Source organism: Epinephelus lanceolatus, chromosome 10 (genome assembly GCF_041903045.1).
Source record: "Epinephelus lanceolatus isolate andai-2023 chromosome 10, ASM4190304v1, whole genome shotgun sequence".
Classification (NCBI taxonomy): Eukaryota; Metazoa; Chordata; class Actinopteri; order Perciformes; family Serranidae; genus Epinephelus; species Epinephelus lanceolatus.
Window position 1 is genome coordinate 22,453,343 of NC_135743.1, and position 27,787 is coordinate 22,481,129.

Here is a 27,787-nt window from a genome sequence, read left to right on the forward strand (position 1 = left end):
AGGCTATATCAATGTATGTGTGTGTTTGTGTATGTGTGTATTAAACGTGAGGAGTCTGTGTTTGATGAAGATTGCTGGAGACCCTGAAATCAGTCCCATCTGTGGCATTCTTTGAAGCTTTCTATTCCCCATCTCTCTCTTTCTCTTCCTCTCTCCATCTCTCCCTGCAGATCTGATCGTGGGGGCATTTGGTGCAGGCGAGGTGTCGGTCTACAGGTAAGAATATACAGGGCATCTCGTTTCGAAATGCTTTTCGAGGTAAAGATACACACATTTGTGCTTTTCCTGGAGGTCAGTGAGACTTTCAGGTTTTCTTATGTTAGATTGTGTTACAGTGTGTGTTTGTGTGTGTGTGTGTGTGTGTGTGTGTGTGTGTGTGTCTGTGTGTAGGTCTCGAGCTGTGGTGTCTGTGGAAGCTGCAATGATCTTGACTCCCAGAATCCTGAACCCCGATGACCGACAGTGTCACCTGCCTGAAACAGATATCATGGTTACCTGGTAAGAAGAGCATGCCTATTCCAAATCCATACTTTATGCTGATGAATGCTCGTAGGGGTGACTGAAAAGTTTTGAGCCTCAAGGAAACAAAACAAGATACAGACTTTTCAGTGCTTTTATTTTTTGACATAATCCCCCCTCCAAGTGGAAAAGAACTCTTCAGCTTGGGACCCTACATACACTCTCCCTGCCACGCTTGAATTCTTGTACCCAGGGTTGGACTGTGGCATATGAAGGGGCATTGTCATGTTAAGTATTGAGAGTATCTTGGTCGATTTCAGATGGTGACATTCCTTTGAGATGTAGATATTTGATCACAGCACAAACTTTTCAGTCACCCCTCGTATACTGTCCTGTGTGTGCCAGATATTCCCAGAGGCTGACTCAATATATAAGTCTGTCCTTTGACTGAGAACGGAGTGGGGCAAAAAAAAGATTTTAATTCATGTCAGTTTTTAAGAATCTGGAAGAAAACACTTTACTCCTCTTTCCTTATTTTAGATTTGACTGCTGGAAACTCATGCTATTCATGCATTTTAAAGGAGAAATTAGCTACATTTGAAGTGGATAGCCAATCAGTGTTGATGGTAAATGCAGTTAGTTGAAGCAAGAAATCCTCAGTACATGCTGTATTGAAAGGAGTTTCTCTGAGTTTTCCTTCTTGCACAGCCGTTATAGCAGTGCCGACATGTATAAGGATGCTCTTTGCCAAATTCCTGACGCTCAACCCCAAAAATACTTCCCAAACCTGCCCAGCACGTGGAGTTGGGCATTCTAAATGCAGCTCTGTTATCAAAAAGTAAAGATGTCTGAAGTTACTTCACTGTTTGAGGAGAACACCCACATAAAAACAGCATTAACTTAATAACACTAGTGTTATCAACAACAAACAACAACATGCCTTATTGGAAAGTGCCTGGAACATGTGTCTCACCACCCGAGCCAAAAGCTATTACTTTGTTGGCTAAAACATAGCATTAGGTGACAAAAATACTCTCTCAGTGGTCATCTGCCCTCTGGGCTGGCTGGTCTTGGTTGTTTTTTCCAGTTTATCCTCAGGAAGCCTGAAGAAGGTCTCCAGCTATTATACAACCGCCGGCCAAAATAAGCCCAACAACCAGTGATTGCCGATATAATGAAGCACTTTATTTAAACTCGACAGAAACAAATTCACTAAAGCCGCCATGGTTGGTTAGTTCACTGTTCCAATAATCACCAACTCTGGTTTGGTTGAAATAAAACCCTTAATTCACAAAGCAGGATGTGAAATGCTCTACATGCTGTATTTCTCCGCTGTCTCTCAGCTGACAGCAGAGCAGCGGCTCTCAGTCATTCCTCGGTGGCAGAAGCAAAATTAAAATGACAGCAACAACAAAAATAACCGGCGATGTACTCAGCCAGTTGTCAATATATTCATGCTGTAATCCAACTGCAGTCTCCAGCACACCTCTGTCCAAGTGAGGAGCAAAACTCTCATGCTTACTGATGCACGCATGGGCTCTCTCTGGTTTGTAGTTGGCAACAGCGTGAGACAAAATTGCCCACGCTGTAATTCAGTGCAGCGGAATTATTCAGTTTCTGTTGGCATCAGACGGCAATTAGAGCAAAGCACCACCAGTCCCTGTTTACTCTCAGCAGCTCAGGTTCTAGAGGGTCCCACCGGCAGTATCCTCTTGCATGGCTCAGCTGCAGCTTCGGCTGCTCTCCGCTGTATTTCTTCAGGTGGGTCACATAAATACCCAGCCTAGAAATCCAAATCAGCCGATACACTGTAAAATGTACCATAAATGTCCATAATATCCTTTGCACTAATAATGAATAAAGTCATTTTGGCTGATGGTCACGCAATGGAAGATATGCTTTTGGATGCATGCCTCCTGGATACAGAGGTGGAGACTACAACTCCGGTCTGAAATAGCCTGTAGTTCTTTCGAGCACCGATGAATTGCGGAAGAACAAACAGATTTTGAGGCAGCCCACAGAGACACAGAGAGCATTAAAAACATTTGGTCACACTGTTTTGCTAATTTGGATAGATGAAGTAAAGGCTGAAAAATCGCAAAATTGTCCTTTAACTGGATATTAACTTTACTCCTCTGTGGGGTGTTAATGCTGCCCTCTGAGCCAGATCTCTCTTAATAAATGTCAAGAAGACTTTTGCAAGGTTAATGGGACAGTTCAACCCAAAATCTAATTTATCCTTTCACCTATATGTGACAAATACTGACTTCGAAACACCACTGACAACTAAACCAGCAAAACTTTTTCCCAAAGAATTTTTATTACATTGTTTTGTTTTGTTTTCTATAATGATCCTCTAGCTCTTTACCATAGTACACAGGTTATTTTAACCTCTTTCCAGCTGTGTGAAGGTCCTCCACCTCCATTTGACATTGCATTATGGGACTAAAGCGTCCATCGACACCCCACTCCAAGCCAAACTAAAGATTAAAGGGTGAAATATTACAGTATATTTAATTTAGTAACACTCCAGATACTCCGTTATAATTAGATTGTAGTTTTGGAGACGGACCGTGTGTGTGTGTGTGCAGGTGAATTAAAGCTAAGGGGATCAAAGTCTTAAAGAACTAGATGCCTAATAAGGCCCTCTGCTGCACAGTGAGCCCCAGAGCTGTACCACAAATCTCACTGCTTATACTGTATCATAAAATGGTATGCAGTATAAAGAACACACATTCATAAATCAACTCCACACTGACAGATGTGACAAATATTTCACCCCTGTGCTCTAGACATCTGCCATCAGCCAAGGTCTGTTTGTCTGTGTGTCTAATGCAATAATTTAGAAGCGCACTGAAAAAGCGTACTCATATAACCTGAAAATGCAGATTTATTAGTCTCTGCTATTAATTTGAAACGGCATAATTCTATTTTGATTATGTTATTGTTCCTGTGGGTAGCGGGCTGGCTTTGAACCGTCTGGGGGTGAGTTTAGTGAGGGGAACGGGTCTGAAGGCTCCCACTGCTTCGCCACAGTCTATTGTTGGTCCTAACTTATTGGAGCAGGAACCACTGTTGGAGTATTTGGATGGGAGAAGTGTGCTCGGCTAGTTGCCATCATAGTTTCTGTGTGTGTGTGTGTGTGTATGTGTGTGTGTGTGTGTGTGTGCGTAGTGGTGTGTGAGTGTTGGCAGTGACTGGGAAAGAAACAGGGTTTGGGTCAGATTGACAGAAAGCACTAAACTGTGGAATTCTGTCAAAACATAACTCAGCTTATTTAAATAAACCGCCATAAAGTTTTGGTCGGAGGTATGGAATCAGATAGGACATAGGACACACCAACACACACACACACACACACACACACACACACACACACACATTGACACACACACATGCAGAGTCAAACAGCAGCTTGCAGAATTAAGAGAAGTCTGAGGCTCATGTGTTACAGAGGGGTGAAGAGTTTGGGACATTTTAGTTGTTTTCCTGCGGTGAGGGCTGGAGAGACGCTTGATGGGAGGTTAGCTCCAGTTTGAGGCTTAAGCTGCTCATGTATTACCATTACATGGGAGTCACAGGGTTAAACGTCACATTTTTGGAAGAATAATTACCCAGCGATTGTTGAAAACCCAGATGGTTCTGAAGGTATTTACAGAGTCCTCACAGACCCTTTAAATAATTTGTATGAAACAGACTGCAACCTTCCGGGCTGAAAAATGAAACCAGTATGAAAGTGTTGCAGTTCCTCAAATGGCCACTTGAGGCTGGCTTCAGAAAGGAGTCAGTTCTCATAAACCCTCATGTTAACCCTTTGAAACCTGGAGCGATATCACTTTTTTTGTTCTGCAATCAGACGCCCTTCACAAATATTTAAATCTTTGAATCCTGAGCAAATTGGTTTGATATCTTCCAAAAACATGGGAAAAAGGGTAACGAGCAACTTGGCAAGAAATGTTCTGCAAACTGCAAGAAGCTAGTAGATTTCTAAATTATTTTTTTAAAGCTATGGAAAAAATCTGCACAAAATTGTATTCATAATTATCATAAGCATATATTTAAAATGATCTTACAAATTTGTTATTGTTTTTAAGCACTTTTTCAGGTCATTCCCTTTTTCTTTTTCTTTCTTTCTTTTTTTTTTTTTTTTTTTTACAAATTTTTAAGTACTTTTTTCTATTTTTTGCTATTTTTGGACCATTTTTTCTCAAGTTGCTGACCTATGTTACAAAGAGTTTCCTCCCACCTGAAACACATGACCACGCCCTCTGGCCTCAGAAAAATGCAGTTATTGTGGCAAGTAGCAGCAGCGCTGCTTGGTGTGTTTTCAGCATAAAGAGCAGGAAGTTTTTCTCAGGAGTTGGTGGAGACCAAAAACAGAGCCGAAAGAAAGTGAATATTTGACCTACATTCATCAGTTGACCAGACTCCTCCACTCCTCCAGGTAGGGCTGTCCCTGACTAAGAATTTTCCTAGTCGACCAATAGTCGTCATTTAGGGCCATTAGTCAACTAGTCGCCCGCATGTTGACGATATTAATTCAATTATTAAATGATATATTTTGGGCGGGGCAACACAATGGTTTGAGTTGAAGGTGTGAGAAAGAACAGTATCAGTAACATTGTTAACACTGTGCTACATTACAGAGAAATACAAAACCGTACTAATGAACCTTCATTAATATAGGCCTATATTTTATCTACAAGTGCACGTCACACACTGAGCGAGCCGCCTGCTAATGACGCTGTCGGCAAAGCAGTAATGATTGTGCTAAGTGGCTAATGGGCATGTAGCTACTTCCATGTTTCAGATGATACGTCATGTTTGTAGTCGACCAGTGAAGATGAGTTTACATATCACCTTGGGTTCATCCTTCACCTTCTCAAAATGATCCCACACTTTGGATTTCCTGCCCGACATGTTATTAACTAGCCTGTGTAATAACCACAGGTACCAGCTCTGTAAATTGACGTGACTCCTGTCTGACTGCTGAGCATGGCCACTTCCTGTGTCTGTCCTTTCAAATTAAATTCCCACATGGTCCTGTCATATAGGTGCAGCTCCTAGTAGAGTTTCACGTTGTGTTTTTGTTTGTTTTGAGTGTTTTTTGTGGCTGACCAATGAAATCTTGCTGACTAATGACCTTTCTGGTTGACTAACGTTTGGTCGACTATTAGGTGGCAGCCCTAGTAAAAGAGTTTGCTAACATGTTCGCCATATCAATTTAAGAAGTAATAATATGTCAAAGTTGCGTTTACATCTCTCTGCTGCCCCCAAGTAAACAAAAAGAGACCTTCTGTTTTTTTTGTTTGTTTTTTTTTCAAAAGTCGCAGTGAAATTATTTTTCCCTAAAATCCGATGTTTACCTCTGTGACTTGAATGTAATGGTGACACATGAGAGGCACACGCTGGGGCTAGATGGATGAAGGAGTGGTGGAGAAGGAGGGGCAGCTACTTAATGACCAGGCTTAAATTGAACGTTCTTACTCATTAAGCAGATACAGGGTATTCAGGGAAGGGATTTATGTGTATGTTTGCAGGGAGGGCCAGTGGTGAAGCACAGATGCATTTTGGGGAAAATTACAGTAATGACTAACCAAGCACAAGAGCTGTTGTCAGTAAAATGGGGGTCATTTCCGTGCTGCATACACTTAAATTTGACACACAGTGCTTATTAGAGTTGCACTTGAGCACACCCACCCAAAAAATGAAACATGCACATAGTTACATGCAACACATATTAAACACACACAAAACCACCTGGAGAGGTCAAAATGACTTAGGGGAGCGATTTTTAAAATAGGAACCTGTATTTTACCACACACACGTAAACTCACATCTGCATCCCACACATTCTGAATGCAGGAAAACTAGCTCATCATTATTGTGTCATCTAATGGGGAACCTAATTATTAACAAACACACTAGCATCCACAACATCTGCTTTTTAGATGTTGGGGTTTGTGGACTGAAACCAAACAAACAATAATCACATGAAGTCATTTGCCTCATGTTGCTTAGTCCTCCGAATCAGGAGCGTTGCATCCGTAAGCTTCCACAGATTAGTGCATATTAATAGTGCAGAGCTCCCTGTGTGGGAGTCACTTTCCTGTTCTTGATTAAAGAGGTGATAACACACACACACACACACACAATCTTACACATACATCCATACACACTTAAACAGAGGAAATGCAGAAATGTTTCCCAGTCTCCCATGTCTGTGTGTCTAATTGAAGGGCTCACAGGGCTTTCGGCGGTATTTCCCGGAGCACAGGAAGGAATAAATGTCTTGCTTTTGGATAGTCTATTTAGTTTGTTAATTTTTTTAAAATTTTTATTTTGTCATGCATACAAATATGAAAGAGTGTGGTTAAAACTTCTGCAATGAATAAATAAAGTCATTGGACTTTAGTGTGCAGTAATGATTTCTTTCAGATAAGTCACTGCTGTGACCAGCACGTCATTTTTAATGTGCATTCACCACACGACTCGTACTGAATATGAAACGAATATGACCAGGCTGCACTGGCTTGCAAGACACCACAAATAAAGACAAACAACATTCAAAATGCACTGCATACATTTTTAAATAACGCTTTAGGGTAAAGATATGGGATACCAATTTACATAATAATTTCAAATCTCAATTTCTACAACTAAATTACTGAAATTAGTCAACCAGCATAATGTAACTGTGACACACGAGAGAAGTTACATACTCCTTACTGCCTTCTTTTTCAAGCTTTTAAGACAAAGTTAGCTACCTATATAATAGTTATTGCCAACTGGTCCAGCAATGGGGTCCAGATTTCTCCTTCATAATTATTTCAAGGTGCACACAGTTTAATTTATTCTGTGTCATACTTGCATTTGGCCATGTCTTCAAGCTAGTTTGCCGTCTCTGTTTAGTAGCTGTCCATGATTCACTCACTCTAAAGCAGGAAACAACACCTCAAAATAAAAGCTCTGGACACTTTTGGACTGCGACCCACTGGTTGGGAACCTCTGCTATAAAACACTCAAATTAAGCATGCGTTAATCATCTCACATGATGCTAGTTAGCCAATCAAACCTGTGCATTGCAATGAGAACTGCAACTCAAGTGAGTAAGCTACACACACAGGAAAGAGACAAGACAAGAGACAACAATCGGAGAAATATAAGAGTCAGAGAAAAGTAATTTCATGTGGCGTGTTCTGAAGAGCAAAAACATGAGAGTGAAAACAGCTTTTAATCAAGAATGAACAGACTGTTACATGTTCAGTCTTCTCACGGGCTGTTCAAAACCAGTGTATCTAATCATATGTTCCTAGTCCTGTACCATTATTAAAAGCAGCAATGAGCAGTGGTGCTACAAGACAAAGCACAGAGCATCTCATACCCACTCAAATCTGAAATGGGGGCACAGGAAATTAAATAGTTTATATTAATCAGTGTAATTACTTGGAACTTGAAATCATACAAGGTACAACTCCAGTGAAATGGCACTGAATCACTGAATTACAACGCAAGTTAGACGTTAGACAGGGGGCCTGTTGAAAATCAAAAAAAAGGTGTCATATCCAGTATGATTTATCGGCAGGCTTGTTATTGAAAAAGAGCCTCATGCTGTCATGAGGGGGTAATTATTTCAGGATTAAATGTCCCAGTAGGAATTGGACCCAAGATGTTGGCACATTTTGTACACATGTCAGTGCGAATGTGGAAGTCAATAGACAATAAGAGTGTCTTAACAATGTGTTGATCATGTACAATATGCTAACAGTTATCACATTCTTCCCCCTCTCTCTTGTCTGTCTGTCTGTCTTTCTACTATTCTCTTCCTCCAGTCTGAAGGTGGATGTATGTGCAGCAGTGAGCGGAGTGGGGATCCCCAACTCTGTGGGTAAGCAGCTGTGCACAATGTGGCGGGATGAGAGAGGGAGGCAGAAAGGAAAAGTAAAGAGGGTGGGACAGTAGTCACAGCCACCTGCAGAGTACATCTCATTAGAGTCTCCTGCTGTGAAACTGCTGCTCTGCTGCACGGATCAGACGGGAGAAGAAAGGCAGAAGGGAGGGTGGAAACAAGAATAGGGCAGACAGACACAGACTGTAGAGGTGTAAAGCACATTGTTTCCACTGTCTAATGATGCTCTGTAGAGTAAAACGCCTACAAATGGAAAGTCACGTACACATGTGCAGGGACACACACAGAAAGGGATTGGGCCATGTGGATTGGAACAGTTAAGTGTTTGATTGACCTGATGTCTTCATTCACTCTCCTTTTCATTACGCTCATGCTTTCCTCTCACTTCCCATCCATCTGCATCTTTACCGTCTGTCCAGACCTGAGAGCAGAGCTGCAGCTGGACTGGTTGAAAGGCACCAGAGGTGGAGTTAAGCGAGTTCTGTTCCTGGACACTCAGCAGCCTCAGCGCACAGGCCTCCTAAAGCTGGGACACAACCGCCCACATTCATGTCTGCGCTACACCATTTACCTGAGAGTGAGCAAATCACACACAAACACAAACTTATGAGCTCTGCATAATGTTGTGTATCTGACAAAGGAATCAGCTGTCCAGCAGCTCAGTTTACTATTTACTGCACATTTCTCACCTTTCTGTTTACTTTCAGGAGGAGGAGGATTTCAGGGACAAATTAACCCCAATCTCACTGGCTCTAAACTACAGCTTAGCGCCACCCACTCATGGCCAAAACCTCCCACCTGTCCTCAACCATTACAGTAGCACCTTCCTTCAAGAGCATGTGAGTATATGCTATGTGTATATAGAATAAGCATAATATACATATACAGTATGATACTGTTTTTCTATAATGTGATTTTGCTATATCAGTTCCAGCATCCTGGGAGAGGGATTCCTCCTCTGTTGTTCTTTCCTCCTTTTTTCCCGTTTAAGACTTTCTTTTTCGGGAGTTTTGTCTTACCTGGCTCGAGGGTCTAAGAATAGAGGGTGTCATATGCTGGATACATTGTAAAGCCTCTTGAGGCAAAATTGTGATTTGTGATATTGGGCTAAATAAATAAAGCTGTCATGACTTGACAAGACTAAGCCCAACTCTGAGCACATACTGCCAAATATGATACTGAAATCCAACCTGACGATATATTTCAGTCACTCGTTCCTCGGTGAAAATGCTTAACTTAGACACAAAAAAATCACCTGCTTTAACTGTTAATGTCAAGCTCAATTTTGTCTTTTCACAGGGCGGATCAGAACTTCTTTCCAAGTGAAACTTTACAGATCAAGACCTTAACTATAAGAAAAAAAGGAGTTCACTGTACAGTAGTGCAACTCAGTCAGGTGCTGGTCAGTGTTGGCAGTTAAAAATAAAAAAAAAAGGGGGGGCGGCACGGTGGTTTGGTGGTTAGCACTCTCGCCTCACAGCAAGAGGGTTGCCGGTTCGATCCCGGGCGTGGGAGCCCTTCTGTGCGGAGTTTGCATGTTCTCCCCGTGTCAGCGTGGGTTCTCTCCGGGCGCTCCGGCTTCCTCCCACAGTCCAAAAACATGCAGACTGGGGACTAGGTTAATTGATAACTCTAAATTGTCCGTAGGTGTGAATGTGAGCGTGAATGGTTGTTTGTCTCTATGTGTCAGCCCTGCGATAGTCTGGCGACCTGTCCAGGGTGTACCCTGCCTCTCGCCCGATGTCAGCTGGGATAGGCTCCAGCCCCCCCGCGACCCACAAGAGGATGAAGCGGTTAAAAGATGAATGAAGGAATGAATGAATGAATGAATAAAAAAAAAAAGGGTTCACTGCATGCCAAAACTCAGCTCTGGAACAATTTATTAATCAAGCAAGCTAGCCTGATTGAAAAAATGTGGAACACATTGTGAGCTCTTCCACTTGCAGAAAGCGTTAAGATAAATACCAAGAAGAGTAAAGTAACCATAGAGAACGCCGGAGAGGAGAAGAATTTTTGTTACTATTTAATGGAGCTGTAAGTCCTTTTTTTTTTTTTTTACATTCAAAGCTTCTACTAAGGTTGTCAAATGAAGCTCAGATATCTGACATCATATTTCATTATGTCATCACCCCTAAAAAAATCCTGACACAAAATCCTCAATTTGAATAAAGTGAGTCATCAGATTAAAATAGCTCCTTATAGTCATAGCAGCACAGTTGTCAAGACAGAGACGAGGACTTACACCAGGGCCACACCGGCGAATAGCCATGAAGCGCCGAGAAGCGAAGCCAGTTTCCTTTTGGCGCCCATGTTGGCATTATGGCGCTGCAGTGATTGTTTCGGCGTCTAGCCTATTTTCTGCGCAAGCCGCGAGCAAATGTGTCAAGCCAGGCAGGAATATAGGCTATACATATTAGTCAGTGGTATCTAAACAGAGCGCGAGAGAGATGAACACACACACACACTCACTCAATAACTAACAAACACACGAGAGAGAGAGAGAGAGAGAGAGAGAAAGAGAGAGAGAGAGACAGAGAGACCCATGATGGAAAAACAGCCCCAAATGTGATGGAGACAACAGCTGGGAGAAGAACGCTTGTCGACCGGCGTGGAGAAATGCGCGTGATGTGAACAGGCTCGCGCGAGAATTTCGGTGCGCTGCACTTCGTTGGCAGTGTGGCCCTGGCGTTAGTGTCACAGTGTGTGTGTATTAGAGAGAGAGAGAGAGAGAGAGAGTGTGACGGAGAGGAAGAGAGGGTGGAAGGTGGACTATTGCACACAGTGTTTCTGTAAGTTATTAACAACTTACGAGGAATGCCTCTATATCACTTCTTGACCCACCTGTCCAACCTGTGATGTTTTCTAGTAAGCTCACCCGAATCTGCCCGACCTGTGGGTCGGTACTACTAGGTAACCACCAATCAGTAGAGAACACAGTCTTAGCTGCTCTGCACTGGTCTCCTGTTACATTTAAAATTGATTTTGAGGTCCTGCTCCTTATGCACAAAGCCCTACATGGGCTGGAACCAAGCTACATTGCAAACTCCCTTGTTCCCAGCAACAGCCTGAAGAAGATCGGGGATGCAGCCTTTGCCAGTTATGCCCCAAAGCTATGGAACACACTACCTATAGATATCAGGGAAGCAAGCTTGCTGAATATTTTTTAAAAGAAAGCTAAAAACATATCTGTTCACTTTAGCCTTTAGCTCTGACTTTCCTGATACAGTGACAGAATTCACAATTTGAATGTCAACACTGTGATTGAAGCTTCAAACTATTCGGCACAGCCCTAAAACCAACCTCAGCCCACAGCTGGGTGCAAACCTAATCCAAAACATGTTCTGCTGGAACTGTTCTGCCGAACTCTAGTATGCATGTTATGTGTCTGCGTGTATACAGCACCTGCATCCTGGAGTGTCCCACTTGGGTTTATTTCTATTTTTGGTTTCGTGATGATGTCCAGTGTACCTCAACAGTTTCCTCATGACACCCCCCCCCCCATTCTCTTCTTCCTCTCAGGCCTACATTCTCCTCGACTGCGGTGACGACAACATTTGCATCCCCGATCTCCAGCTCTCTGCCGGCATGTAAGACTGACACTGCCACGCCCCTCTGACCTTAACCTGTGAACACTCAACACTTCACACGGCCAAACAGCGACACACATGCACACACAGCTAAATCATGGAGAACATGTCTGTTATTCCTCACACAATGAGCAAAGTTTACACTGAAGCTGCACACATTATAGTTCCATTTACCATGTGGTGTGTGTTTGAGGGTGTTTGTGTGCATATGTGTGTGAATTAGCCGATTCTCTATAGTGTTTCCAGCTGTGAGATATCTCCATGGCAGCGTTATACAAACATCCTGTCACCCTCTACTGACACACACACACAAACACACACACACATACACACACACAAGCACGCACATTATTGTTGGGGTCAGGGGTATTGCATTCCATGCAGCAGAGCGGATTGCACATCCAGGGAAGTCCTAAAAATTAGTGTTACAAAAAAACACAGGACAAGAGTTGTAGATTCTTTTATCTAACTGCAGCAAAGCGCTTTATTTTCTGTGTCCTCTGCATGATTGAAGAGATTTATTTTCTTAGTGCACTGTTCTTTCTGTTTTTTTAAATAAAACACACACAGGGACCGCTCCGAGCTGGTGATTGGAGACGACAATCTGGTCATGTTGACCATCACTGCGGTGAACCGAGGAGAAGGAGCCTATGAGACGGAGCTCCACACACTGATACCATTAGAGGCCGACTATATTGGAGTAGAGCGCAGAGTGGAGGTAAATAAACACACACTTACACACACATTTGTTTGATATTAAAGGAATACTTCAACCACAAAGTTATAATTCGTCTAACAACTACTCATCCCGTGTTATGCTGAATTTGTGAAGAAAACTTTTCTCGCATGCCTCCATGGTGAATGGAGAATCCAAAACCGGAGAAAATTCTGGATAAATTGAAGTCATAGGGGTCCATGTTTAACAACAGCAAAACAAACAAATTCTCACACAACTCATGCAGTTTAATCCAAGTCTCATTTACCCAGCTGTATGCTCGATACTTCCCAAACACATTTATTTTTGCCAAACCTTCCTATTTAAATCAATTCCACAAACAGTCTCAAGCATGAACGAGTAGTGCTCCTGGGCAGGTGCATACATTTTAACTCTGCTCAACGAAATGGAGGAGCAGTGTTCAAATGCAAGGGCTTGCCCAGAAGTGCTACTCACAAACTGAAGTGTTTAAAATAGCTAGGTTTTAGCGAAAATGCATGTGTTAGGTAAGTACTGAGCATATGACTGAATACTGCATGAGTTGTGTGAGCATTTGTGAAGAGATGTTTTGACACAGTTTTGCTGTTCCAAGCTGTTGACTCTATTTTTGGAATTTTCGTTCACCATGGAGTCATGTGAGAGAAACAAAGATTTCTTTACAAATTCAGCGTGACACGGGACGAGACATTGACACACAAATGATCTTTTTGTGGGTGTCGTATTTCAGCCAGTAGAGCAGATACTGAGTTTAGACACACAGGACTGAGGCAGTGGCAAGTGTGAGGTATGTGCCAACTTAGTGATCATTCAAAATAAGGAAGGGAGCTATTTGAGGCTGCGGTTACAGTATGACATCACATCCTGTTGTGTCTTTGAGGTGCGTGTTTGTTTGGAGTGATTAAGGTGAGGCTATCAGCAGGCTATGCTTTACTGGCAAAAGCCCAAAAGCCCCTATTATGATTTACAAGCTGCATTAGTGACCACGGAAATGGATAGGGTCAACTGCTGTGAGTGTGTGTGTGTGTATGTGTCTTTGTGTGTGTGTTTGCACGAGTGTGTGCGCTAATGAGTGTGTAATGGGGCTGTTTGATTGATGAGGTTGTTACTGTCAGAGCATTCATCACTCTTCCTCTCTTGCCTTCCCTCTCCCATCCCTCCTTCCTTCTTCACTCCCTTGCTCCCTTCCCCCTTTGATGCTGATCCACATCCCTCCCTTGTTCTTTTTCCCCCTCTTGACTCAATGCTCCCTATTTGTCTTTTCCATTGACTTTTGCCTCATCATCTCACCCTTTCCAGTCCCTGTCTCAGCTAAACTGCGAGTACAAGATGGTCAATGAGTCCAGAATGGTGGTGTGTGACCTCGGGAACCCGATGGTAGCAGGGACAGAGGTGAGTAACACACAAAAGCACACACACACTGTTTCCACTGACACATCCCCTTTAAAACATCTGAGCAAAGAAGCTGTGACTGTTACTCCTCAGGTTTAATTCACACTGATTGATGGTTTCCAATGATTACTGATTATCACCTTGACCCTCATTCCACACACTTTGACTCCCTCAGCTATGCTTCACTCTCAATGTGTATGTGTGTGTGCATAAATGTGTGTGTAATAATAATCCATTTAGCTCTTAGATGGATGACACATGCAGGAAGTCAAGGCTTTGTAAAATAAAGAGTGGTCCTTTCCTACATGAAATTCTACCACACCGGTATATTAGTATGTGTGCCGCAAAAGCACATCACACGTGCTTTAGTGTGTGTGTGATCAAGTGTGTGTATAACTGTGACTGTTGGGTCACAGTTATACACCGGCGTCCTGATAAATCAATTATGTGGTCATGTTTCAGTGTTGGGGGAGGAGAGCAAAACAAGGCATGTGAAAGGGACAAGGCGTGTGCATGTGTGCATGTGTGCATGTGTGCATTTGTGTGTGTGTTCCCACCATCCGTCCAGATGTTTCCCATATTTAACTCTCCCTTGCCCCATTGGATGTTCAGGAATCCGTGAGCTTATGCAGAACATACTTCCATATACCCCATACAGACTGTAGTTATATTGTGCAATGAAATAGTTGTCATCACTGGAGTTCATTCCTCGTGCCACATGACACAGCTGTAGTGCCTCACTGAGCAGGGTCAGCGTAGGAGGTACATGCCTGAAGGAAAGCTGGTTTTGGCTTCAGTATTTGAGCCTCTCTGCCTGCATCTCTGAAGCTCTTCTTTCTTTGTCTGTTTTTATTTTAGTTCAGTGAGCTTGGTGACGTTAATAAGGCCTCAAATTCAATTTAAATTCTATTGTTGTTGTATGATCATATTGTGTGAACTGTTAAACAAAAATTCCAGTGTTTGAATTATTGATTCAAGGCAAAATATAAATTAGTTTTTTATGTTTTTGTTTTTTGCGGAATGCAGTTATATGTACATCACATGTAGGTGCAAAGCTGATGGAAACTAAACCACACAAGTGTTTAAATAAAGTAGAGTCAGGTGTGCAGGCAATGAGTTTTTGCTTTACAAATGTGAGGTCCAAGTTTGGTCTCATGTAAAGCATGAGAGTGTGCCGCAGTTCATCGCATTTAGTTACATTTTTTAATGCAAAAACGTGTCACATTGTGAATATTTTTAGTTAATAGTGTGACATCAGCCATATCCCACAAGCCCCATAGTCCTCCATCTAAGATGTTTTGTGTATCAAACAACCCCTGTAGGCTTTAAAGGTATACTATGCAGGAAATGTCGGTCACTGTTACACAACAACATTCAAACATGACCCCTCCTCCCAGGCTTAATGCCACTACTATTGTGGGAACATTACATTTTTTTATAATAGAAAAGCCAATACTGGAGCAAGCTATCTAAGCTAACCACATACCCTCGCATTGCTTGTCATCCCAATCCCCTCCCTCAGTGCTCACCAGGAGGTGAAAGCCAACCACAGATTCACATTCAATATGAAATGAGCCATGTCTGCTTGACCTTTCATCTCACTGTGTTTGCATATTTTTGGCACTGTGTCTGCTATTTTCATAGCTTCCTCCTGGATGCATGCTGTTTGCAGTCCCTACCTTTTTATTAACTGCATACTATATTAGCTGGGGGCTACGCACCTAGGAACATCCCGACCAGAGCAAAATAAGAAAAAAATGCATGCAGAGGGCAGAGTCCCTGCAGATAAATACACCACCACACACTTCTAGTCATAAATGATGACTGAGAGGGATTACTTTTGTATGAGTCTATGCCATAGACTGTAAATATAATGGATACAGTGACGCCGCCCATTGGTGTGTGGACTCCCATTTTGAAGCCTCGAGTTTGGCATTTTGCCATCTTGGTTTGTTGGAGCCAGAAGTGACCACATATAAGCAAGAGGGTGGAGCTCTGGAGGAGCGAGGGGTGGATCTGACAGAAGCAGAGGACACTACGGCACACAGCCTGTCACTTAAAGCAGCCTGCCCTTAATTATGTGTAACTTTAAGCCATACAAACAGTTGGGTTATATTAAAAGTCACCCGCTATACTGTTGTCATTAACGTTGAAATTAGCCATAAAGACCAAAACCGTTTTTTGTACCAGGCTGTAAACATGTTTATTTCTGCTGTCAAGTTGGACATTTTACATGGGGGTCTATAGGGATTGATTCACTTCTGGAGCCAGCCTCAAGTGGCCATTTAAGGAACTGCAGTTGTTAGCACTCCTTTGTTGGCTTTATTTTTGAGCCCAGGAGGTTGCTGCACATTCTCACTTCAACCTTGTCACATATCAACGTGCTCATGGACTTTTCACATCCAGATACAACGTGAAAGTCACCCTGGGTGTGTTGGTTGTTAATATTCTGGGATGCTGTGTCATGCCAAACATACATTGTCTTCTTTCAAAATATACTTACATTTTCACAGGAAATTTACCGTTTACATACAGTGTCTTTTAAAATAAACACACTATGTCAGTACCACCAATGCAAACTGACTTTTTTTTCCCTCCAACAACTAACGCAGGTGGTTGGGTTTAGGCAACTGTTGTGCCGTCTTCTCATCCTGTTCGTGGCTCTAACATTGTTGTTTATTAAATAGCGATGATGTGAAGGTGATGAAGGAGACTCCGATGACACCGTCTTGCTTGCATAAAGAAAAGGTTTATTACAAGAAGTACAGCATCTATCAAGCATCCAAAATGCTTGGAGAGGGTTCGAAGCCAATATGAACTGCTCTGAAAAGCAGTCCCAAAATACCCTCGTTATATAGACTCAGTCGTGTTTGTGAAATGTGAGACAAAGTCAAACAGACGACAGAGAGACATTCTTGTTGGACTTCACCAAACCTAAACCTGGGCCATAAATATCTTCTTGACCCTGACCATACATGCTTTTGACCCTGGCCCCTAACTGGTCATCTGTTCCAAAGCTTCAGAGTAGATCATAATATACTATACAACAAAACCACGTGGTTAGGTTTAGGAAAAAAGAACAGGATGCAAACACCACTCGGTGTTCATTGGACCCATCCACCACCTCTCCCACTTTTGTTGCTGTCCCACCACATTTCCCCCTGATGTCGCTGAGCACCATTAAACTATACGGGGTGCCTATCATGGCAATGTTAAAGGACTGCTGTTTTCATCAGTGTCTGACGCCGCAAGTCACTGCCCAAGTGCCGTATTTCAATGACTTTGGAGTAAGACCAGGCTTGCTTGGTCTATACATTGTTTTTTGAAAAATCCTTCATGGTATACCTTTAAGCTCAGTAGGTAGCTGTTAAAAGTTTGTGGTTTAATACCTCTGTGCGCACAGCAGCAGTGGTCAGTTGAGCTCTTACTTGTTTTGATAGATGTCAATACTGACAACTTTGAATGGCTGACAAAAAAGTATAATGATGTCTTTAGAAACTCTCCAACCCACTGTTTCGGCATAAAACCACTTCTCTCAGAACTGTTCCAAAGAATCATCATTTTATGCCAAGATGTGGCTAACTACATTGCTTGTGGCGAAGCTTTGTAGCTTCAAGGAGGGCAACAGCCCAACACAGAAGCAGTGCGTTCAGCCATATTGTGGAAAATCATAATTATTTTGAATACAAATACAGCAGAGAATCTGACAACATTGTGAGAGTGTTTTGAGGAGATTTCTGTGGATGTTTTGATGATTTTTCTCCACCATGAAAATGTACAATCCATAACAACCAACATAAATCCAAGCTGACCACAGCTGCTGTTCTCGCTAAAGGACCAAACTACAAAGTTAACAGCCACCTTTTAAGATGGGGAGTGATGCTCAGAAGACAGATTTTATGAGAAGCATTTGACCTCTTCAGACTATTGTCAGGCTCTTCTTCTTCTTCTTCTTCTTCTTCTTCTTCTTCTCCTCCTTAGGCTATGACAGTATCATAGCTGATGGTGACGTCGTCTCTCTGAACGACACATCTGGTGTCTGTTTCTTTAGATCTTTCCCGGCTGACTTTGTAGTCCCACGCCCCACCTACACCCCCCCGCAGGCCTGCCTCGTGAAGTGTTAGTGCACGTCTGCATGCTGTCATTTCCCGCTCTGGACCATGTGTTTGACCTGTTGTTCAGTAGAGCTCACACACACTCGCACATGCACACTGTCACACGGCAACTGGCACGTACGCGCACACTGTTGTCGTACAGTTGGTGATGAATTAAATCCTCCACGTGTTTTGAGTTAGCCCGGAGGACAGGTGATTTAAACCAGGGAGAGACAAGAAATTTAGCTGTAGCTTTTAAGTGAACGCAGTCTGGATTTTCTCTGATTTTAGAATTCTTCTGTTGTCAACACAAACGCGCACACACACACACACACACACACACACACACACACACACACACGCGCGCGATCTTCTGCCTATCATGTAACAACATAGAAGGATGTAGCCTAGTTAACATGGCTTTTACTGTCTATCACTGGTCACTTTAAACACTTATGTAGCCTTTGATGTACAGATGCAACTTATTTCTGTCCTCCTTCTCCTGTCACATGGTTTTTATATATTCTCTCTCTTTTTTTCACGTTTTCCCCACACTCTTTCCCAGCTGTCTGTTGGTTTGAGGTTTTCTGTCCAAAGGCTTGAAGATGCTGGACCAAAGATCAGCTTTGAGCTACAGATCCACAGGTGACACGCCCACCAACTCTTAGACACAAACACACACACACACACACACACACACACACACACACAAAGAGCTGCTTGTCTTTCTGAGCCATGTAAATAAGTTCTGTGTCTGTCCCGATCCTGTCGCTGTGGTTTGATGAAACTAACCGCAGAGACAGAAGAAGGCACATGGCCCAGAGGAACATCAGAGAGAAGACGAGCTCCACACAACATGTCCACTGTTTGCTTCGTTTAATTGATTTCAATACATCACATCACTAGACACAGACGGTTAAATGCTGGCCAAGCTTGCTTCCAGGGAAATTCTTTTTGGAGTCAGCTGAACATATAAACACAGCTTTATTATGAGCTTTTGTTTTGACACGTTTTATATCGCAGCCTCCTGTGAAGTCTTTGCAAATAGATATAGGATGTACAGCTTTTTCGGAGTGATGTGTGTTTTATTTTATGCCTTTATCTAAACCCCCTGTGAATCTCTCCACAGCTCAAACAGAGATAACTCCGACAGCAACCCAGTCAGTTTGAATCTGTCCATCGTCGCCAAAGCTCAACTCAATTTACGGGGGTGAGTCAAGCATCTTTGCATGTGAGAGCCTGGCGTCTTCTCCGGGAAACGGTGACAACACTCTTTGTTGCCGTGTCTGCTTCACAGAGATCTACTTGATCTGGTTTCGGCCCTAAACTTTTCAGTGTTTGCAGGATATTACTGCCCCTTTTATAATGTTTAAATTTGCAGAGCATGTTTATATACAGATGGAAAACAGCATGAAAGCACATCTCTAGAAATAAATTTGAGTAATCATGTGCACATGGGATACTTGTGAGCCTTTGACATGTTCATTGATGCCCGTATGCCCACTGATGACACACACAAACACACACACACTTCAAAGCTTGGAGCCCAGCATGGCGTTGTTTGGGTGTGGTCAGCTGCACGTACAAACAGAGGAGGACCTGGGATGAGAGAGACAAGGACATGCATGTTCTTGTGTTTGTGCTTTGAAAGTGTCCTTCCTCAGCTGTGTCCATTCAGCATCCACTCAAATCTGCTTTTTTCCATAACAGTGTGAACAGCACATATCACTAGGAATCTGATCCTTTCAATTTGGATCGGGTCCACTTTAATATGTGGTCCCCAATACAGGTCTGATTTTTGCAATATGTCCTCAGTCTGAATGCCATATCAAAGCTCATGCTACTTTCAGTGTCTTGCCATGAAAGTCTCATGGAAAGGCGCTGACAGATTGGGCACTGAGGCACTGGGATAAATCTCTTTCAGTATAGCCATTCACTTCACGTTACCCCCATTCCCGTCTACGACTCTGTATCCACACACTTCCACACAGAAGTAGCAGCCATTGCTCCACAAAAAGCCATAATTAAAAATTTGGCTTTCTTTTAAAACAACTTATAAATGAAACAGTAAATGCTGACATTAGTGGCCTTCATGTTAATTTAAATATGACAACGTGCTGCTGCATGTGACATCTCTGTTATTGTTCTTTTGCGCATGTGGGTCAGTTCAGTTCGATCAGTTCACACAGGAATCTGATATTGGTCACATTTTACAAATTAAACAAAATTAAAAACAATGCTCACTCAGTGTGAAAGTCCATGGTACAGGCAGGCGGTCCAAACATGCATCCAAGGCACTAATAATTTGTGGATAAACCGTTGCGTTTACACTAGAACGTCTTAATCAGCGCGTCACCTGTTACCTCTAGTCGAAACACAATGGCCACTGATATATCTTGCTGACATAAAACTCTTGACCCTCCAATATCACAAGATAGCTGTTAAAGGACAGATTCAGATTTTTGAAGACCACTTAGTGCCAACAGGTACAGTACACTGATATACAGATTTCCCATGGTCGTAGAAGACCTGGAAAAGTCATGGAATTTCACAGTCTTGTTTTCCAGTTCTGGTAAAGTCATGGAATTAGTGAAGACCTTGAAAGCTTTGAAAAAAGCCAGGGATGTTGTTGTGCGTAACGAAATGAATCATTACAGTAATCTTTCCTGGATAACCTTACACATTATGTGACATAACAGCAAATTTATTTTCAGTGGCTGTTGACATAACGTAGCGCTAATATGCGTCCATGTGTGCAAGCCAGCTGGAATTATGTTCGAATTGAGTTTGAATCTGATATGTTTACATAGGGGAAAAATAATGTAGTGACAGTGTGATATAGCATGTGGGGTGATGAATCCCATTGTTTCCATATCCACGTAAAGCCCCACTATTGCTTATATAATTGCCCTGCAAGATGGAGCAATGTTCATGTTATCATGGAAGTTTTATTATGGGTCCTTGAAAAGTTATGGAGAAGTTTTGAAATATTGTCCATGGAAATATGTGGGAACAGTGGTTACAGTTATTGGTCTCTGTAGCCATGCTACTTTACTGCACTAGACATGACATGTTCCCATCCCTCTGCGACTGTAAAACACAGGGGCCAAAAAACACTTCAGCGAATGATCACAGTGACCAATAACACTGTCAACATTCATATGGTCTGTGAGTGTGTGTATGCATCAGTGTCACCGAGCTGTTTCTCCTCTCTACAGGGTGTCTCATCCATCTCAGGTGGTGCTGCCATTCCCACGCTGGGAACCCAAAGAGAAGCCTGTCAAAGAGGATGATGTGGGACCGCAAGTAACACACATCTATGAGGTAAGCGCACGGCCTACGTCCAAACGGCTAAATCTCATGAGAAGGTGAAAGTAGAGGTACTCGGAGACGACGAGATGAGGAAGTGTTGTTGCTGGTCAGAAAGTCGTGGAGTGTTGAGATGAAAAGAGCAGAAAAAGAGGTGTGGGAAGTTGTAAATTAAGCTGCAGCAAGCAGGGGGCTCTGCAAGGTGAAGTAAACAGCAACACACACACACGGTAAAACCAGTAGCTCTATAAAGAATTGGGCTCTGGCTGATCAAAGGTCTCCAGCTCAGGAGTAATTACTGCTGTGAAGGCGGGAAAACAGAGGAGGGGGGAAACAGAGGGGAATAAGGAGCAAGGCGAAGAGGGTGAAGGAAGGAAGGGAAAGAGGATTATCCTAGAGACTGGACAGAGTGTAATGAGTAATAATCACCGGGAGGAAAAACAAGGTCAAACAGAGGCACAGACAAATAGATAGATAGAAGGAGGGAGGATGGCAGACAGACTGGCGACAGTTTACAATAGGCGTATGTTCATGTCTGCGTCCGTGCGCCATACATGTGATTTCCCTTTGTTTTAAAGGGACGGCTGCTTCATTGAACCAGAGTGCAGCCGCGTCTGGCCTGTCCTGCAGCTGATAATGATTTTCATTTGCGGTACTTTTCCCAGTTGGCAGCTGCTTCTAGTTAGAGAGGAGTTTTTTTGCTGTTGCAGAATTCCTGCCCTGCAGCACCAGGATCATGTCCTGTTTGGATGACTTGCCTCAGTGTTAATGACCATGTGTGTGTGTGTGCATGTGTGTGTTTGTGCAGAGAGGGAGAAAGAGAGAATACAGGTCGGGGTAAAACATGAGGATTTATTGAATTGATGGTTCATTTAAGCTCATAATTCATTTATCCTAATTTTGATGTGAGTCGTGAGCCAGGTGATGCTGTAGGTTTTTACTTGTCTTGTATTTCAATCCCCAGTGACTGAAGGCTGCGTTAGTATCTTCACTATAACGCAGGTGGCCTGTGTCATCATCCCACAGTTATGATAACCTAATTATAGCCTCAGTCACATGAGACCTACTAATAAGACAGAAAAGAGCACAATACTGACAGAACTCTGTTTTTTCTTCCTGTTCCCTCTCTTTGTCTCCAGCTCCATAACTCCGGTCCCAGCAGTATTCGTGAGGCTGAACTCCAGATCGGCTGGCCTTCCCGTTTCCGTGACGAGAACCTGCTGTATGCTATGGAGATTCAAACTGACGGCCCAATTAGCTGCCGGACGAACACCAGCCTCAACCCGCTCGGCCTTCAGGTAACACAACAATATATGAACATACACACACTGATGCATGCAGACGTCAAAAACTCATTACAGGAACCAGATATATGATTATGGACACGTTGCCTGCAGTGGAAATAAATATGCTTCATAGTATTTCTAACCGCTTTGTTGCATTCTATCAGACCACTGCAATTTCAGGCTTTTATTTATTATATTGCTCACGGGTTATTCATCTACCCCTTTCTCCATCATTTAAAACCTGCTTATTTAAAAACATAATTATACCCGTTGTTCTGGCTGCGTTCCATGCTCTCTGCCAGTTGGCTCAAAACGATGGGGGACGCAGTAATATGCTTATTAGCAGAAATTAGAGTTGGAACAGTTTCCAATATCTATGATATCATCTGCAGAGTAATTCAAAAAGAAAACACACAGTGATTTTTGAAAGTGTATAATTATGTCAGAGAGTGAAATGCTACGAGCTGTAATCATATAGGAAAACAAAATGAGGCGGATACACAGCATGTGATCAGAGATCAGTTGTTGTTTTCTGGGGGGGGGGGGGTCCTTTCCAATTTCCCAACATCACTCAGTTTCCCTGTCATTCCCTGCGTGTAGACAAGACTGATTGATACACAGTGGGTCAGCAGACACTTCTTTCACCTTGCTGTGAGGAGTGTATGAAGAGCGTACATGTACAACTGAATACTAGCTATTGAGTTCTTCACTGCTGCTCACACAAAGGAATTTTAAGATCAGATCAGTTTGGACAGAAGTTAACTTTTGACATTTAATAGCTAAATAATTAATCAGTAAATCTGAAAAGGATATATTAACCAATTTGTGCCCACAACAGCAATTTGTATTCCCTCCAGTGGAGGTGTTCTCTAAGCACAAATCTAAAGATATTTTCAAAATCAGTCGGCAGAGGTTTTCTTATCATACTATATAAAGCCTTTGGGCATTTCATTATTTCTTCAGAAAAAAAAAAACAGTAGTAGCATGTGCCTTAAGACTAAATAGGCTACAGTATAATCAGAAACTAGCTGTATCTCAGAGACTACAAGGAGCACAATCAAGTATTCGGTTTCTATGAACTGAGAACAAGTTGAATATCACATATATGCAAGCGTACTCATTCATTCATTTTCCGTAACAGCTTATCCTGTTAGGGGTCAGGGGGGCTAGAGCCTATCCCAGCTGACACTGAGCAATTCAGGGTACACCCTGGACAGGCCGTCAGACTATCACAGAGCTGACACATAGAGACAGACATCCATTTATGCGCACATTCACACCTACGGCCAATTTAGAGTCACCAGTTGACCTGCATGTCTTTGGACTGTGGGAGGAAAACCCATGCTCACACAGGGAGTCCACACAGAAGGGCTCTCCCTACCCAGGTTCGAACCACAAACCCTCTTGCTGTGAGACAACAATGCTAACTACTGCAGCACCGCGCCACCTATGCAAACATAAGGTGTAAAAGAAATCATATGTAAGACATTTAACAAACACTATGTTAGTGTATTCCTATTTTTTAAAAACTCTGACATTACATTTTTTCATGTTATCTAAAAATGTCAGAGTTGCACTGTCGGATACTTAGATAGATATTTCAGGACTTTAGACCACTCAGAACAAATGTGGTGTTTTTCCTTATCATGCTGAATATAATATCTCCTTGTGTCAGCGTGGATTTGTTCCAGCTTCCTCCCACAGTCCAAAGACATGCAGGTTAATTGGTGACTCTAAATTGGCCATAGGTGTGAATGTGAATGTGAATGGTTGTCTGTCTCTATGTGTCAGCCCTGTGATAGTCTGGCGACCTGTCCAGGGTGTACCCTGCCTCTCACCCAATGTCCCACAAACCCCCCACAAACCTGAATAGTCTTTGGGTACGTGAAAAAGAATCAACGATTAGAGCCCTGCTGACTGACTGATAGAAACTACTATTGCAAAAACAATGACATGATGATGATGATGACACCAGCTTCTTGCTCCTTACATTAAACATTTTACCACTGGGACTGTAGTCACTATGCACAGAAAATTACTGAATATGGAAATAAATGAATTATTGATGAATAAACATATGCAATATAAAGATAATTAGGGAATTTACAAAACTAATACAGACACCATTCTATTTTTAGGACTTATAGAAAATAACACAGCAGAAGAAATGAAAGGAATAGAAAGAAAGAGGTAGGAGAAAAAGACAAAACACCCAACGTAGACACCCAAACCAAAATTAAATATATTGTATTGGTAACAAGAATCTGCAAATAGCTTCAGACTCTTTATACCTGCTCATTGCTGATATATCTAATCCTCTCCATCTCAAGAGTATTGATAATATCATCAAGCCGTATTTTATTAATAGAAATATCTTTATATCTTTACCCTTCCACAACATCAACACGCATTGTTTATTCTTTGTTATGCTATTGTCATTATGCAATGTTGTCTTTTTATCCTTCTATTCGTTTGTTTCTAGTATTTACAAATAATAGTTTTATTGCCTTTATTGTTCTTATCTCTTTTAACATTCTGTCTTTTCATTCTGTCTGTGTTTTCAATTTGAGCTTAATTTTGTCCTGCTTTTGCTTGCCCACACTGTTTTGACTCTCTTGCTATGGATATTCCTGCGTTTGCTTTGTTTGTCAAAGCACTTTGTAAACTCTTGTTTTTAAAGGTGCTATATAAATAAAGTTATTATTATTATTATTATTATTATTATTATTATTATTTCTCAGCTGACAGAAGGCAGCAGTTGATAGAGGCACTGCTGTTACTTGGAAATGAACCCAGCTCTCCCCTGTGCTGGCAGGCTATTGCAACCCAGGTGCCCTGTAGGATGAGACATTTGAGCAAGGTGACATTTAGTCAAACATTTATTTTACCATAATACATTTACACACCCTAAAGTATTTGCCAAAATACCGTTATTATCCTCTGTGGGCTGTTTCTGCAGCTGCTACCCACTGAGCTGCAGGAAGAAAAGGAGAAAACTGTCGTTGCTAGGCTGCACGCCCAAAGAGGAATAAGCAAGTCATGTCAGATTTTTTTAATATTTTTGCTCTCACAGGCCTCTGTCCGAAGCCAGACTCCCTGTGGAGAAACAATTAAAATATGTGGCTGTTATCTTTCTTTGAGCTGTGACTCGGGTCATTCAGTCTCATCGGTTGTCTGCTGTCTGTGTTTGTTGCTGTCAGCTTGATTATATGAGCTGCAATCAGGAAATAAAATCAAATCCCTCTTTCAACAAAACACCTTCTGATCAGATCCGTAAATGTCACACGTTTCCACAGCTGGTGATTTTGTGTTATTTTATTACGTCTCTTAAAACTAAAATCTTACTTTACAGGCATTCTCTGTCCTCAGGTCAAACATCGTCTCCTTCTCGTTGGCTATCTGGGCTGTATCAGAGCCCATGTGCACCACAGATCATGCTAGTGTGATAGTCAGTGTGTTTAAACTAATAACTGTGCTCAAAAGGCCCAAACACATGCTGTAGAAGGAATGCTAAAAGATAAAAGACAGGACTGTGAACAGGAAAGCAGAAATTTGTCCTTTGTTTTCTGCTTCATCGCACCCAAAAAACTTTTCTCACTCCAGATGAATCATTTCCAGTGGCTGAAATACAAAAAGTAAAATAGTCAAACTGTTCTCTCTCGCTCTTGTCTCAGATTTCCTCTCTGCAGGACACACCTGAGTTATTGGGGTTCTTGAGGAACACCAGCGCTCCTCCTCACCGCCACAAACGAGCCGTCACTGCTGCTCAGAGTTACAGCGGCAAAACCTTGGTGAGCCTCACACACATGTACATTCTCTCCAGAAACTAAACCAAATGTTTATTCGTGATTCACAGGTGTGTAACGTCTGTCTGTTTCTCTGCAGAACTGCACCAACATCTCCTGCCTGAGGATCATGTGTATCGTGGGCCGGTTGGATCGTGGGCACAGCGCTGTGGTCAAGATCCGCTCAAGACTCTGGGCGCACACTTTCCTGCAGGTCAGTCTCTTCATATGTCATCTTGAAATTTTTTGGTTGATTGTCTGCTTGATGCTTTACCTTTGAAACAGCAGTTATAAAGGCAGCTTTGCAATAAGGTCCATTTAGTTGCAGTTCAGGAGCTTTGGTCATATCATATGTAGGGGTGTAAATCACTGCTTTTATTGTGATAGGGTACAATATTTATCGCTATTACAAAGTCTGCCACGATACGAATTCAATACAGTACGATTCAGGGGCCTGCAATACATATGAGATGATATCATCTGCCCATGATCAATTACAGAGGAAGCTGCCGCAAGATAAAAACAACACATGTAATGTAAATTACTGTAACCGCTTAAGTGCAGTAAAGTTAACTTTAAACTGACTCCACATTACACAACAAATGGAGGAGTAGTTAACCGAAATCGAAAATATTTCCACACTGCAATTCATTTATTTCTCTCCACTGCTTGCCCCCTGCCTTCTGCTGTTTGACGGTGACACAGACTTTCAAAATAAAAGCGTATCCTAAGGATGACAATATAGATCAATGGTTTCTCTTTGCATTGATGATACTGGATTGTTGATCACTGAATCAATATATCGATCCAGATGGATGGATCGTTACAACCCTAATTATATGATCTTCATCAGCAGATGGAGTTTACCCAGTTGTCCTGGAACTGTAGATGTTCAAATTACTATTTTATGGAGCACTTTAGGAACTTCTCATCCATTTTGCCTCAAAGCCAAAAGTTCAAACTTTATGTCTGACAAACCAACATAATAATTATCTCTTAGGTTATATTTTTGGTTCAGTCTGTTGTTTGTCAGCAGGATTACGGCCCGATTATTATGAAACTTGGTGGAAAGGTGCAGCATGAGCCAAGAAAGAACCCATTAAATCTTGTATTAGATCCAAATCACATGGCAGATACACAAATTATTTTTTCACCTTCATTAACATTGTGAGATAGGGCATTTGGCCTTGGTGGAATAAATGCCATACACTAATTAAATTAAAGGATGTGGTGATAGACCTGCTCTATATGAAA

The 27,787-nt window shown here is 42.1% G+C and overlaps 1 protein-coding gene across 1 annotated transcript in view; it reads left to right on the forward strand.

The window, feature by feature from the left end:
- Positions 1-27,787, forward strand: part of itga8 (integrin, alpha 8) — a 58,778-nt gene that overhangs the window by 28,587 nt on the left and 2,404 nt on the right. Inside the window, exons 14-27 of the mRNA XM_033641553.2 lie at positions 171-216; positions 391-498; positions 8,292-8,347; positions 8,788-8,945; positions 9,076-9,207; positions 11,888-11,955; positions 12,526-12,673; positions 13,967-14,059; positions 18,719-18,798; positions 19,283-19,363; positions 21,372-21,477; positions 22,602-22,760; positions 26,423-26,539; positions 26,634-26,747. Of these exons, the coding sequence (XP_033497444.1) occupies positions 171-216; positions 391-498; positions 8,292-8,347; positions 8,788-8,945; positions 9,076-9,207; positions 11,888-11,955; positions 12,526-12,673; positions 13,967-14,059; positions 18,719-18,798; positions 19,283-19,363; positions 21,372-21,477; positions 22,602-22,760; positions 26,423-26,539; positions 26,634-26,747 (1,466 nt within the window). The remainder of the gene's footprint in view (positions 1-170; positions 217-390; positions 499-8,291; positions 8,348-8,787; positions 8,946-9,075; positions 9,208-11,887; positions 11,956-12,525; positions 12,674-13,966; positions 14,060-18,718; positions 18,799-19,282; positions 19,364-21,371; positions 21,478-22,601; positions 22,761-26,422; positions 26,540-26,633; positions 26,748-27,787) is intronic.